Genomic DNA, 14,935 nt, shown 5'->3' on the forward strand with positions numbered 1-14,935 from the left:
AGAAAGATAACCTGAGGTGTGGGAGATGGGCAAATGATGCTTATTTAAGATATTGCTGTGACAGTTGACGTTTCAGCTCTCCCATGCCTTGTTTTCCTTATTCCTCAATCAAAGGCAATGCTTTTGCTCCTCACTTGCTCTTTGTATGCTGAGAGTTATTAAAAAAAAGGTTGAATTGCTGGATTTCATCTTATTTTAAGGCACATCAAGCTTTCTGGCTTTGCTTTTCTTATTTGTAATGTGTCTGTTTCTCCTTCTCCCTTTAGTGATGTCATGCCCGGACCAGCATCGCTGTATTGGGGATGTTTTGGGATGTTGCAGCCATGGCTGCAGCAACAGATGAGGAGTTCACAGGCTCTGGTCTGCGGCTTTGAGCATTGGAAGTAGCTGGGCTGGGAAAGAGAAAGAAACCTTTATGAGCCTGCAAATAACCTTCAAAAGTATCAGAGGCAGTCAAGGGAAATAACTTGCCAGCTATGTTTCTTGCTGGGTAAACTTTTTTCCCCTTTCAAGTGTGCTCAAGAGAGAGGTATGGCTTGTGGGGAGAGGTAATACACTTTATTAGACCAAACTGATGGAGGTGGAAAAAACCAGGCTGTCTTTAAGGTGCATAAGCCCTTCTTCAGAGGAACAAATTTCAAACATAGTGGGAAAACAGGCTGGAAAAATTGGCCCGGGTTTAATTTAATGATGTTAATCTGTGAAAGCAAAAGGTAACTTGTGTCTATGGAGCAGAGGGGGAGGATTAGCAAAAAAGCTGTGAAAGTTGGTTGTGGGATGAGGGCAGCTGGTACCTGGTAGCTTTAAAGTGGTCAGGGGTTTTGCAGGCAGATGCTATGGGACAAAATGCATCACACCATAAAGCAAAACAGCCCCTGTATTTAACTTGTTTTAATGCTCAGTGGAGCCATGGGCATACAAAGTCGTCTTAAATGTGGTTATTTTTGCTTTTCTAAGGGGCTAGCCCCTACTTGTAGCTCCCCTAGACTAACTAATCTGCAAAAGCAAATGAGAAACAACGGGTTTGTCCGAAAGGCAGAGATTTAACTCGGCTTATCTTGCACCTCTCTGTGCTTTTATGGGAAACTCTGCCTCTGGTCTTCCTCAGGGCTCCAACTGGGAGCCACCCAGTGCAGGAGCCACTTCAGGGCCAGGAAACCTTTGGCGGCTGGAACGGTCAAGGCTGGGTTAAGTTTTTCTTTGCAACTCCGTAGAGTAAAGGTTTGTTCTTTGGCTTTCATAGATTTGCTTATTTAATCTTTTGTTGTGCTTTAGATCTCTTTATGAGCTTCAGTAGCAGTGCATTCTTGTTCCCTGCCCACCTCAAATTGGTTTGCTAACATGGTCTGTGTTACGGTCCCTGCCTCAGAGCCAAGTTTAGAGGCTAAGTGTCTCACCCAGTGACACACGTGGGAGCCAACAAAGCATGTCACAGCCCATGCTTTGGCACTGTGTGTGTGGGTATGGCCAAATTCCTTCCCCAAAATGAGGTGGTTTCATCTTCTCCCCTTACAGGAGCCAGCCCAGGGGGTTGGGGAGCTGGCTGGGGGCCCGTGAGGCGGCATGGGGTGAACAGGCAGCAAGCTGGCAATTAACTATGGAAGATCACAGGGCTTGGGTGCTGGTTTTGCTTAGTTGAGTAAAAATAAAAATAGTTTAAGGAGCGTAGAGCTCGTAAGAGCTCCTCTTGTGGGTCCTGGCCCTGCGTCGTGTGCTTGGCACTGATTCAGGCTGAGTGCCATGCTGCTGCTGCCCTTTTGGTAGCGAAATGTCTGCTGTGAACTGGAGAAGAGTTTGAGAGGTGGCTTCCTAATGAGAAGGTGGCCATAATTGTGATACCAGGGTCCTGTCTTGTTCCCTGTGGCCTGGGGACACGGCTGGGCCTGTGCACCTCGCAGCAGCATGTGCTGCCACGGTGGCCGGGCCTGTGGTGACAGGGTGTGAGGCCATTCAGCAAGTGCTGGAGAAGCACCAAAACCCTTTATATCACTGAAAACTGGTGTCATTTTTAGTATTGAACCATCACATCTTCATGTTCAAGGATCTAAGTTGCTGACTGGATATGGAATCATAAATGGTTTGGGTTGGAGGGACCTTAAAGCTTATCCAGTGCCACCCCAGCCACGAGCAGGGACATCTTCACCAGCTCAGGTTGCTCAGAGCCCCGTCCAGCCTGGCCTGGGATGTCTCCAGGGATGGTTCATCCACCACCTCTGGATATGAGGGACAGCACCTTTTTCCCCAACTTTGACCTCTTCAGCAAATCTTCACCCCCGGTCACTCACCACCCAAGGGCAAAGATGTTTTGTCCATCTCCAAGCTGCCCGGCTTGGATACCCACCATAGTGCAGCTCTCCTCATCGTGTAACACTGCGGAATTTGTGCCCTCATCCCTGAACTGCCTTGCCTTGACTGAATCTGGCTGTTGGGACATTGCATGGGCGGTATCTGGGGACAAAATGGCTTTTTAGCTGGACCTGGCTGCCCTCCATGTGTGCAGGGATGTATGTGGGATGTGTGGTGACAAATGGGGATGGGGAGGAGGGCAGCGTGTTGCAGAGCATGGGAAAGCTCTGCTGCCGGCTCTGCTCCCGTGGAATTTTACTGTTCTGTCAGAGGGATGGCTATTTTGGGAGCAGAAGGTTGTAATGAACCACAGACGTAACCCTGCTTTCCCTCCCTGCTGAGCTAAACCAAACACCTTTTGGATCCTGAATCCTTTTCCATTGCACAAGTCCCTGGTAAGTCTCCAGTATGAAGGTACATTGGTGTTGTGCCACAGCCCTTCACGTTTGCCAAGCGAAATTTCTTGTCTGATTTGTGTCTTAGCCAGTGAAACTTTTACATAAGTGATACCACTTGTCATTCAATGCTCTTGGAAGGTTTTGGGTTTGTTGTTTGCGAGGTACGAATCACTTGGTGTTGTAAGAGCATCGTTCTTGCCCGACCTAAACTGCGGTGATTTCCCAGTTGTGTTACCGTAGCTTTTTGTTTTCCCTGGGGAAATTCAGAGGACAGTTCAAGTTCTTCGTTGTCTCACACCCTGGATCTCAAATACATTGTGACATAATGTATTTGTTTATTTGCCAGCTTATTCTCTTGCTGTTTTCTCAGTACTCTCATAAACATGTTAAGAACCCAGTCACTTTATGGTGGTGTTTACTTATTTGTGTGCATGATTATTTTGGGCACTGGTTGGGTCCTGTTGGTGTGGTGATGAGAAATAGTTGTGTACGTGATACAGTTTTGCTAATTATAATTTAAAATTTAAAATAGATTTCCCCCTTCCCCCCAGGCTCATTCCTGAGTACTAATTTGTGCCCCTTTTGCAAGGGGATGTGAAAGGAAGGCTTGTTTTTGATCTAAATGCATTTTCTGATGTGTTGGCTGTGCAATTTTACCGGTAGTTTTATGGGTCACCTCTGGGATATTGTGGCATAGAGGCAGCATAGGAGGCAGCAACTCTCAAAATGAGCTTTACTCTGAGTAAAGGGTTTGTGAGATAACTGTACTTTAAAACCACAGCTGTTTTATTGGGCGTTTGGTGTAATGGGCATCTGTAACTGTTAAAAGCCTCTGATTTGGTTTTGTTTCCATTCACAAAGCAGTCACTGGTTGTGCCATAAAAACAAAATTCAACATCCGAACCGATGTTGCTTATGGAGAACAAACGTTTAGTATTGATTTGTTGGGTCAATTAGTAATAATTTACCTATTGGATGACGTACCCCTTGACGTAATTCCTCGATGAGGAGAAATGTGAGTTCAGGAGACCCCAGCACCTCACAGCATTAGTTATCTCCATGAGTTTGTGTATCCCAAGCCCAAGACGTCAGCGAGCGATCTCCTGCCAAGAAATCCTGCCTTATCACAAGGGTCTTTCCTCACTTCCTGAGGTAGAATTGCTCCGTTCGACCTGCCGAGCTGTGCCCTGCCCTGCTGTCCTTCACGGGTGACCTTGCCATCCCTTGGGTGGGGTTGCAGGAGGGTGAACCACAGCAGGATCCAGCTGCTGACCGGCCCTTTGACTTGCAAAGGGAATGTGCTCTGCTGGCACGTCTGGACCAGGGGGTTGATAATCTTTTCACTATATCAGATACTGAATGCTGCTCCAGACAGTGGCAAAATGCTTTGTGTGCGTGAGTGGGGTTAATTTCCGTGGAGGTTTATCTGTGTCTCTGTCACTACATGGATGTATTCAGCAATCACGTCATTCACAGACAGCCCTTCTAAGGTGGATGAGTTGCAAAACAGTATTTGTAGCTGCTTGTGAGGGTGTCTGGGTCCTTTCTTTACTTACTTGACAGCTTTCGTTATGGTCCAAGTCAGGCACTTGAACTTGTAGCTCACTGGTGTCCTTCCTAGAATTGACTGAGACAGTTACCGTGACTGTTTACTTAGTAATGGATCCCTTCTGCTATTTAGAATCATAGAATCATTCAGGTTGGAAAAGAACCTTAAGATTGTCAAATCTGCAGTGTCTTGATTGTGAAGCAGTGGAACAGGCTGCCCAGGAAAGTGGTGGAGTCACCATCCCTGGAGGGGTTTAAAAGGCCTGCAGATGAGGCTCTCAGGGACATGGTTTAGTGCCAGAATCAGGTTATGGTTGGACTTCATGATCTTGAGGGTCTCTTCCAGTTATTCTGTGATTCTGTGGTACCTTAACCTCTGGTATTTTGTGCATGGCCTGAATCCTGGTGGCAGTACGTATCTATTAATGGTGTTCGCAGGTATTGGAGAAACCCAAAAGTCCTAGGTTTATCTTCATTTCCAAATGCGTTGTTTTCCTCCCTGGCTGTTAGAGAAAAAGCAGCATTTGTCTTCATAAGGAAGTTCTTTGACATCTGCTTTCACATAGGTTGATGTTGTTGAGTTCCCTGGGCCAGGAAAGCAAAGCCAGGACTGGTATGACTTGGACCTTCTGACAAAGGCAGTGAGTAACCCAAGTTGCTGCTGGTCTAGTAGACATGAACTTTCACTGTAACACATGGGCCAAGTTTGCTGTTACCACATGCTCACATTGCAAATAGAAATGAAAAGGTGTTGTGGCTGTTGTACATTATATGCTACTCTGTTTGCTCTGCTCCTCATAAAGAAGCAAAATAAATTAAAAAGGCAACTGGAAAGAGCTGTGGGAATGAATTAAGGATTGCTCTAATGTAAGAAGTTGTATTTCCATTAAGTTAAATGAAGCAGGGCTAAAGGGGGTGAGATTGCACTTGGTGAACACCTGTGGAGATGGGGGTATGAGATTTCTTCTAACAGAGTGATCTCCTAAACATAGGGGTGTCAAGATCTAATGAGTATAATTCAAAGCGAGCTATACTCAAACTGGAATTTGGAGAGACATTTGTTACAGATGGGTTATTAGAATAAGTGTGTGAGCTCTTCAAACTAAGACTTTCTGGACAGCTTTCTGAAAAAAGGGTGTTTTGAGTGATTCCAGGTCAAGATCATGATGGAGGGGCTGCTGAATGAGGTGTTTTTGACCTTTGTATACAGTTGGCAAGGCTAGACCCAGTTAAATTCTTTCTGAGCTAAAGCTCCATTAATGTTTTTAGCTCTGGCTCCAGACTTGTGTCATTGAGCAAGACTTGTCTGTCTCAGATTCCTGTCCATCAAATGAGACATAAATGACAGCTCATCTGTCTGTCTGACAGTTTAGCTGAAAGTCCATCTGGCCTTAACTGCCCCTTACAGATAGTGAGTGATGCTGGGGTGGTGAGTCATGGCTTTCGGTTGAGGTTCTTTGGTAGATGATAAATCATATAATAGTTTTGGTTGAAAGGACCTCCAAAGCTCATCCAGTGCCACCCCTGCCATGAGCAGGGACATCTTCACCAGCTCAGGTTGCTCAGAGCCCCGTCCAGCCTGGCCTGGGATGTCTCCAGGGATGGTTCATCCACCACCTCTCCGGGCAACCTGGGACAGGCTCTCACCACCCTCAGTGTCAAAAATTTCAGCCTGAATCTCCCCTCCTTTAGTTTAAAACCATCACCCCTTGTCCTCTCGTAACAGGCCCTGCTGAGAAGTCTCCCCTCATCTTTCTTAAGTACCTCTTTTAAGCACTGAGAGGCCACAGTAAGGTCACTCCAGAGCTTCTGTTCAGGCTGAACAACCCAACTCTGTCTTATTAGTAAAGATGTTCCATTGCTCTGATTTTTTTGTCGTATACCAGTTAATAAAACGTTTTCCAAAAGCAGGGAAAATGAAAGGTTATGTCCATTGCAGGCCAAAGATAAGATTGTCCAGTGTCATAATCACATGGTTCCATATTTCTTTTCACTATGTCTTCTTATATTTCACTATTTTTGTCACTATATGTTCTAAGCTTTGCCTGACAGTGACAGTGTTCCTGTGAACATCCTTCTCATCCTCTCTGTCTTCCCGGGGATGTCTGCAGGAGCTGCATCACCTTCCAGAAAGGTGAATGACACGGAATCACACGTCAGGGATTGGAAGGGACCTGGAAAGCTCATCCAGTGCAATCCCCCCATGGAGCAGGAACACCCAGCTGAGGTTCCACAGGAAGGTGTCCAGGCGGGTTTGAATGTCTGCAGAGAAGGAGACTCCACAGCCTCCCTGGGCAACCTGGTTCAGTGTCTGTTACTACCCTTACTGAGAATGCTGGTGATGGTGGCTGCTAATGGAATTTACAGAGGCACAAGGGCTGAGCTGGGATACCAACATCACTGCTGCGAAAAGCACAGTGAGATCTTCAGTGGTCATGTCTGTGGTTTTACGCTGGATCAGAGCAGAAACGTGTGTGACAACATGCGGGCCCTGGGCCGCGGCTCCGGCCTCGCTCAGTAATGACTCAGGATGTTGTTCTTCCCTTCTGCAACGCCCAGGATTTTTCCCCGATTTTTCCCAGCCCCAGCTAGGCCTGGGGTGTGAGAGAGGCCAAAATCACAACTTGCCATGTTTTAAAAGGCTCTTTTACTTCTGCAGGCTTTTCTGTGTGCTTCATCCAACTGGTGATTTTTTTATTATTTGCAATTTTGATGGCAGCAGCTTCATGGAACTACCGTAAGCTGCCTCTTAGTAATGACCTATTAGTGAAGCCAACAATAACAGCACTGTCTAGACCATCTGAACACTAAATTATTCTTGTGTCCCTTCTTTTGCTTTCTCTCCTGACTGAATTGTTTTGGGTAGTTCACGTTGACCTTCAGGTTCTTTATTTCTCCCTCTTTTTAATGTTTTCTTATTCAGCAGCAAACCTGCTGTACTAAGACTGAAACTCCAGGTTCCTCTCTCTTGCACGAATGCTGGAACCGAAGCAGTGTAACAACACCAGAAATGAGTATCTGGAGGCTGGAGACGTGTGTCACCTTGGTGGTTTTTTGATTTCACTTTGTCTTTGATTTTACCAAGTGTTGAATGCTCTAAGTTCACACTGGTAGTGCCTGGGATGTTCAAGTCTTCACATCTTACTGAACTGAAAACTTGAGTATTGTGTGTCAAGGTATTATGATTTTTATAAGATCTTGACCAAATGGATCAGTGGACTTTTTATGAAGGTATAAACCCAACATTCCCATGTCCACTGTGATCATTGCTTCCCAAGGGGGCTCTTCATTTCTTCTGTGCATTCCTCTTCTCTGGATGACTATGGATATTTTCTCTAATCCCCAAACCTTTGCGTAATTTGGAACTTTGAGACCTCTCTTCTATTTGTTTGGAAGTGGTCCTTGGTTGGATGGGCTGGCAGTGTGATTGAATGAGCTTTGTCACGTGAAGCTGATGTAAAAAGCACAAAATTAGGGTGTTGATGGAAAGTAGGGAAGAAAGAAATGAGTCTCCTACTAAGGGAAATAGCTGATAATACAGAAAGCTGAGGATGGAAGAAGAGATGCTGAGGATGGAAGAGATGCTGGGGACAAAGGGACCGTGCTAAACACAATTGGTTTTTAGCTGTAGGTATAATCAGCTTTTCTTTGTCCCATTCTTCCATTGTAGAAATACTCCTGTTTACATGTTGTGCTGAGGAGAGAACAGGCTTCATTGTGCAAGTAATTCACCCCGTCAACCTAAAATAACTTGAATGAATTTGTACAGAACAGTGTGAGAGTGAAACTGGACCAGTAGGTTGTTCAAGAGCAAGAACCTTCTCAGGTTGTGCAAAGTCAGTGGTTTCCATGAGTCTCTGTGTCCATCTGAGCTCTGCAGATATTTCCTTGGTCACAGAATCACAGAATCGACTGGGTTGGAAAAGACCTCAGAGATCACCAAGTCCAACCCTTGGTCCAACTCCAGTCCATTGACCAGATCATGGCACTAAGTGCCATGTCCAATCTCAGTTTCAAAACCTCCAGGGCTGGTGAGTCCAGCACCTCCCTGGGCAGCCATTCCAATGCTGACCACTCTCTCTGTAAGGAGTTGCTTTCTAATCTCCAGCCTCAATTTCCCCTGGCAGAGTTGCAGCCCATGCCCTCTTGTCCTATTGCTGACTGCCTGGGAGAAGAGCCCAATCCTCCCCTGGCTAGAACTGCCCTTCAGGTAGCTCTAGAGAGTGATGGGGTCACCTCTAAGCAACTTCCAGCTGTTTTGCAGTGTTGTGCAACTTCCAGCTGTTTTGTTCTGGAGCCACCACAGACCTTGGGAAGGTGTTTGTGTAGGCTCAGTGCTGTCTTCTCAAAGGTCTGGAGCTACTTTGGGTCCTGCCAGTGCTGGATCAGGAGAACCTCATCTTGTTTGTCTCATGGGCTTGAGATTCCTCTGGATTCCCTGGCATTTTCTATCCTGTACCCTTTTCTCGCTTGAACCAGACCAAATGGGGGGAGCGAGCAGCCTGGGACAGCCCTTTTGCTGGAGAGCTTAGGAGCGGCATTTGGATTTAATTATCCAGTAAGTCTCAGCACTTGTTTGAATTTTGCCTGAGCTGGCTGCGTGTTTCCATGGAACAAAGTCCTCCACCCTTCTTGGGAGTCAGCTCGGAGACCCCAAGAGCAGTAATTAGGATGGGCAAGAGGCTTATTCTGGAAAGCATCAGTTCCTGTGCGAAGCTGTCATGGAGAGGAGTGGGAAGCGTCAGTTTTGCAACCGGTGATGCAAGTCGTGCTCCTGCTCTGAAGTTGCTTCAGACCGCGGTGTGGGGTTTTTCTCGCTTTGTTTTGGACAGTTGAGGCTTTGACCACAGTTCCTTTGAAACTGCAGTTGTCTCATTCTAAAAAACACACTGTGAAAAGTAGCTTAAAAGCCATTTAAGCATATAGAAATACATCACCTCAAGGAAATAATGTATTTCTGCTTGTGCTTAAGTCATGTCCTTTCACACAGGAAGAAGTTTTCTTATCTTATTTTTCTAGCAGTGATGGCATGGGTGTGTATTTTGGGTTTTTTTTGACAAGTAACACACCTTTTCTAGTAAAAAATTCTCAAGTGCTCTTCAGAATACTCTTTGGCATCAGATTTTTAGTAGATGGAAGAACAAAGATTTCAAGTTGACAGCCTAAATATTAGGAGTACCTTTCTCTTTTCTTCTAGTGCCTGATTCAGGGCAGCTGGGACCCACTGTTATACCACTGATTCTATGCTGATGAAGTTGATGGTTGGGTTTTTCTGAAAATGGGCTGAATTTACACGGTTACTGAAAGTGAGTGGATGCTTCTTGGCTTGTGGTGTTGAGAGAGATGCAAAAGGACGCCCCTTGTAGAGATGTGCCGGCTTTCTAAGGTAATGTGACTTTGGCAGCCTTGCAGGTGGGGTTGCAGCACCAGGGATTTTTGAATCTGTGCTTGGTGGACTCGAAGACTGTGCTGCAAAAAGTTTCGACAGAATTGATGGGTAGGTAGAGGAGGAAGGTTCAGCTCATAGAATCACAGACTAGTTTGGGTTGGAAGTGACCTCCAAAGCTCATCCAGTCCAACCCATGAGCAGGGACATCTTCACCAGCTCAGGTTGCTCAGAGCCCCGTCCAGCCTGGCCTGGGATGTCTCCAGGGATGGTTCATCCACCACCTCTCTGGCCAACCTGGGCCAGGGTTTCACCACCCTCTAAGCAGTTATTGCTTTGAGGGCAATGAGATGTGAACCAAACCCTTCCTGGACCCTGGAAACCCCTTGGTGTTCAAGGAGAAGACAGAAGTCCTTGAGATATTGGCCTTCCTTGCTTTCTCTATCAGTAAAAACTTGTCATGAGTTACTTTGAATAACCTGACTTGGTGGCCAGTGTAAGCCCCATGTGGTAGGAGAAGCAGTGAGGACATCCAGGTTTTCTGTAGATGCTGCAAAGGTGATTTCCAATCATAACCTCTCTGCGTTTTGTAGGGTTGCTCATTTCCAGCATCCTTCTAGTAAAATTACAGTGTAATCCCTTGTCGCTATTGTCTTTCCAAGGGACGACACAAGGTACCCTGTAGGAATAACATGGGAGTGGTGACCCTGTATACTCATCTTGAGTGGTATCAGTGATAAGGTCCCCTTCAGCTCAAAGATGGCTCTTTTTTTGAGGTCTTCAGTGGTGCCACGTGCTCACTAGACATCTTAAGAAATGTATGGGTTGCTCTCGGCTCCGTGGTTAATCCTTGCAGGTACCTGTGGGATGTGGTGGGATCTCTGGGATGTGGCCCGTGGAGGTTTGGGGCAGTTGCTGGCTCTTTCTTTTGGGAAGTAATAGTGGGAGCAGCTGACACTCACTCCAGAAAAGTTACTCTGTCAGTTTATTCTACTTTATTATTAATACTGTTGCCCTCCAGCAGACACTGGAAGATCCATGAGGGCACCGGTGGGTTAACCAGAGATACAGATGCTGCTGGGCATATCCAGGGAGGTTTGAGGCTGATGAATTGGTGGCGAATTGATGGTAAATGGAGTGGTTTTGCCAGCAAAAGCCCAGTTTCACCACTACCCATTCAAGCCCTGTTTCCCCATGACATCACGGACGGTGTTTGGTGTCGGCGAGTTCAGGAAACTCTTGTTGTGACTTGGGTTGGAAAAAAGAAAGGGGTGAGGGGCACTGTAGAGATTATGGCTTTGGTGGAAAATTCCTGAAAGGTGGTGTGTGGGGCTTTTTGTTTTGTTTTCTGTGTGTGTTTTTAAACTTACCCCTTCCCTCTTTCCCTTCCCCTGTGCTTGTCTGCAGAGGTCCCTTGTAACAAAAACAAACCAAAACACTAAACCCCAAACTATGAGAACATTCCAGTTCTTTTTTTACTATTATTATTTATTATTATTGTTTTCTGAACTAGAACTGAAAGTTATCTTGGCTGTTTTCTTGGAGCATTTCAGGTTGTGCTCCTAAACCCCTCTGGATAAAACATACATTTGTTTTTAGTGGGTAGGGAGATGTGGAAGAGGGGACAAATGGAACCTTAATCTACTTGGATATTTTATTTTTATTGATTATATATCTGATATTTTTATATATATATTCATAGTATATGAATATATATATAAACACTCATCGTCTCCACGAAATTGTATTTATTTTCTTAATGCCTGAGGTAGGCATTAGGGCTCGTTTCTGAGCTCTACAGTAAAGTGACACTGGATTTTAAACATTTTCCCGCATTTCTTTCCCCTTAATTCTATAATGAGATGGCTCTGGGTGCCCAGCATGTATGCCAAGGCTTTTTCTCATACCTTTTATATCTTTTTCATAACTTCAATCCAGAGACAACCCAGCAGGAGAAGCAGGAAAAGAGGAGGTGATGCTGGATCTGAGCATGAGGATCAAGGGCATCTTTTACTGGGGAAAGAACCTCAATATTTGGGTCCGATCCTCTGTGATCTCATAGAATCACAGGGTTATTTTGGTTGGAAAAGACTCAAGATTGAGTGCAACTGTTAACCCAACACTGTCACTAAGCCATGTCCTTAAGAACCTCATCTATGCCTCTTTTAATCACCTCCAGGGATGGCGATTTGTGTAGTTTTTGATGTCTTTGCAGGATTTGAGTTAAATCTGCGGACTGGCTTGGGGTGGGGATGTCTATCCCTGGAGACACTCAGTTGTACACAAAATGTAGTAGCTGTGTTTGTATTTTTACATTAATAGCTACGTGTGCCTCATACCTGCTTGGCTGGGCTGTATCGTGAACATGGCAGCAAACAACAGGTTTTCACACCTTCTAAAAGAATACACGGAGCCCTTGATCTTGACAGGGCTTGTGGTTTGTATTTCGCAAGGAAATAGTTTGTAGCCGCTTTAAGAGACTGTGACTCCAGATGTGGAAGTGTTGAAAAAGGAGATGGGTTTCAGATCAAATGTGTCACTCCAAGTTGTTTATTTCCAATTCCTGCAGTAATTACCATATGAGCTCTCAGTGCGTGTCTTTCTTCTGCCTGGGACGGTTGAGTTTGGTGCCTCTTCTACAGGTTTTCTTGCTCTCTCCTGTGGTTTCTCATTGGCTTTAATTTTGAAAATCACTTGTGGCTCTTGAGCATCTTTAATGGAGAGGGAGGAAAAGAGGAGATGAAGAACTGTGATGTATTCTATCACCTGCTGTGTGAGCTTTCTGGGTCTGGAAAGGTTTCCATCCTGTAGAGCATCATCTTATACCTCACAAGCTGGATCCAGCACCCTGGGAAGTACATCTGACCTACAGGTCTCTCTCTGAAGGGTCCCATGGGCAGCAAACATGGCTACAAGCTGGAGGAGCATTGGCCACCAACACTGTTTTTTCTGGGGTCTGTTTCATCTGTAATGAAGAAACCTGTATTACCAAGAGCCAATGGGCTGGAAGGGACCATAGTGTGGTCTTTGAATGTCTTTCTTAGCAAGAAGGCTGGACATAGCGCCTTGTGTTTGAGTTGAAAGATTGTACTTGCGATGCTGTATTTTTACTCTGCACTTCCAGGGGTGATCAGTTGTCTCTTCTTTTACAGATGAAGAAGAAGCTCTGAACTCTATTATGAAGGATTTGGCAGCGTTGGGCAAATGTGGGGGGCTGCTGGACAACAACAGGAATAAAAACAGTGTCCACTCCAGCAAACAGGTAAGACATTGCTTGAATCCACCCCAAACTCCAGGAGACCAGAGAGGCGATGGGCATGGTGCTCAGCATGCTGGGAGAACAGAGTTTAAATGTTAGTACTGAAGTTAACAAGTGCTGCAGGAGCTCAGGACTTGAGAAATAAGTTAACAGAGGCATAGGCTTTAGGACATTTTGAAGAGCTGAAAAGCAGCTACAGGCATCCCTGTCTCACAGAGAAGCAGAGCGGAAGAGTGATACCCCAAATCATTCCTAAATATAGTGATAGAGCCCCAAATAGGTTTTAAATCTTAAATCCCACCCTGTTCTGCCAAGGCACTTCTATATCTTGATTAGGACTGTAAGTACAAGAACTTGTTACAGGCTATGCAGCTTTAAGCTTTGGCTTAGTCAAATGTTTTCTATTGACAGTGTTGATGAAATACAATACTTATCATGTGCACATTTTACTTGAGATATTTGAAAGACAAACTGCCAACTTGGAGCTGTAGACACCCCAGCACTCTGGGGAAGAATCATGTCATTCTTATATAAAGTGTTTAAATATTAATTACTGGTGTTTATGCTCCTAAACCCAAACATTTTGGCCGTGTCGTGCATTCGGAGTTGATCTGGTGAGCAAAAATGTTGTCCCTTGAGCAATGTCAGAAGTTATTCGCCGACATGGAGATAATAGCTCAAGCGGATTTAGTAGCCTTTTTGTGTATGGAACAAATATTATACAAACACAAAAGTTGGGAAGAAATAATTCGGTTGTCAAAATAGCAAGGGAAAAGGGGAAAAATAACTTTGAGGGGACTGGGAAGCTGCTGGAGAAGCAAATCCACTTGGAATTCTGCTTCTAGTGAATAGAATAAGCTTAAAATAAGATTGCAGTCAACTTTGCAACTAGTGAAGAAAACAAATTGTCATTTACTGCTGTCATGCATATTTTAACAGCACTTGTGCTGCTAACAAAGAGCACTGGATGCAGATGGGGGGGAAACAAATCCTTTCCCGAATCCCTCTAGGCTTCCGAGCCGCATGCAGACGAAAACACGTGCGCACGTAGCACGTCTGTTTTAAACTGGGTCCTGGCGGTAGCAGCTGTCCAAGCTGAATCATTGGGTTTGCGTTCAGCTCATGCTGAATGAAGTCCAAGATGTTTACAAATCTGACCGGAGAAATTCAGAGCTGGCTCCCTGCAGCTTCAGATGCTGCGAGAGCGGCGTTTTCTGCAGGCTGATGGGTGGGGACCGTACCGAGCCACCTCGGGATGCTTTGGGGATAGCAAAGCTTTGTGTGCTTCTTTGAAATAACGCGTTTTTCTCACAATTGGGGAAAATCTCCTCTGTCATATTTGAAAACTGGAAATCCTGCATATAGAGTTAACCAGATATTTAGTCGAAAATAAGGAATGTAATACTTTTAATTGGCTGATGGAGGAGGCACAAACACTCAGCATCCCGCTCTCCTCGTGCATCCGGGGCTGAGGACTCAGACCCGCAGGCCCCACGAGATGAAGGGCGTTGGAGTCTGAATTGTTGCTTCACTAAATTGGCCTAACTAGACCAAGTCTGGCTCGTGGGACGGCGGGAGTCTGGTCTGCGAGGTGGGGAGTGGCCAGAGTAGGTGGATTCAGCGAGGACTTGGTTTGTGTTTGCAGCTCAGAGACTTTTAATCAACTTGTTTGGGTCACTTTTAGTTCTTTTCCTTGTTTTTTAGCAGAGAAATTGCTGGGGGGAGGGAAAGATGGCTTTGGAAATGCTGTCGTCATGCTTGTGATTTGTTGTTCCTTCGGTACATGGTGTTCCCATTTATTTTTGTTTTCATTTCTTTCTGGTGATCAGGTTGGCTGGTAGGGCTGAAGGATGCTCTGCAGTCTCCCTTCTTGGAGGAGAGAGATTGGGGTGTTTAGATGCTAAATCTTCCTCTTGGGAATCTCATTGTAGGTGTCTCATGAGGCTCTGCAGCAACATGTTCCCATTGAAATACTGGATGGTCAGATTTTAGATTAGA

The 14,935-nt window shown here is 45.4% G+C and overlaps 1 protein-coding gene across 6 annotated transcripts in view; it reads left to right on the plus strand.

Moving 5' to 3' along the window:
• Positions 1 to 14,935, plus strand: part of LOC136098650 (mitogen-activated protein kinase kinase kinase 3-like) — an 88,619-nt gene that overhangs the window by 30,043 nt on the left and 43,641 nt on the right. For 2 of the 6 annotated variants that reach the window (XM_071805363.1, XM_071805365.1), the window contains exons 3-4: positions 10,700 to 10,900; positions 12,831 to 12,940. In XM_071805363.1, coding sequence (XP_071661464.1) covers positions 10,804 to 10,900; positions 12,831 to 12,940 — 207 coding nt within the window. In that variant the 5' untranslated portion in view covers positions 10,700 to 10,803. Of the gene's footprint in view, positions 1 to 9,489; positions 9,679 to 10,699; positions 10,901 to 12,830; positions 12,941 to 14,935 lie in introns of all 6 variants that reach the window. The other 4 variants (XM_065832216.2, XM_071805367.1, XM_071805366.1 and 1 more) reach the window with 3 other exon arrangements.

The sequence above is a fragment of the Patagioenas fasciata genome, chromosome 2 (assembly GCF_037038585.1).
Source record: "Patagioenas fasciata isolate bPatFas1 chromosome 2, bPatFas1.hap1, whole genome shotgun sequence".
NCBI lineage: Eukaryota > Metazoa > Chordata > Aves > Columbiformes > Columbidae > Patagioenas > Patagioenas fasciata.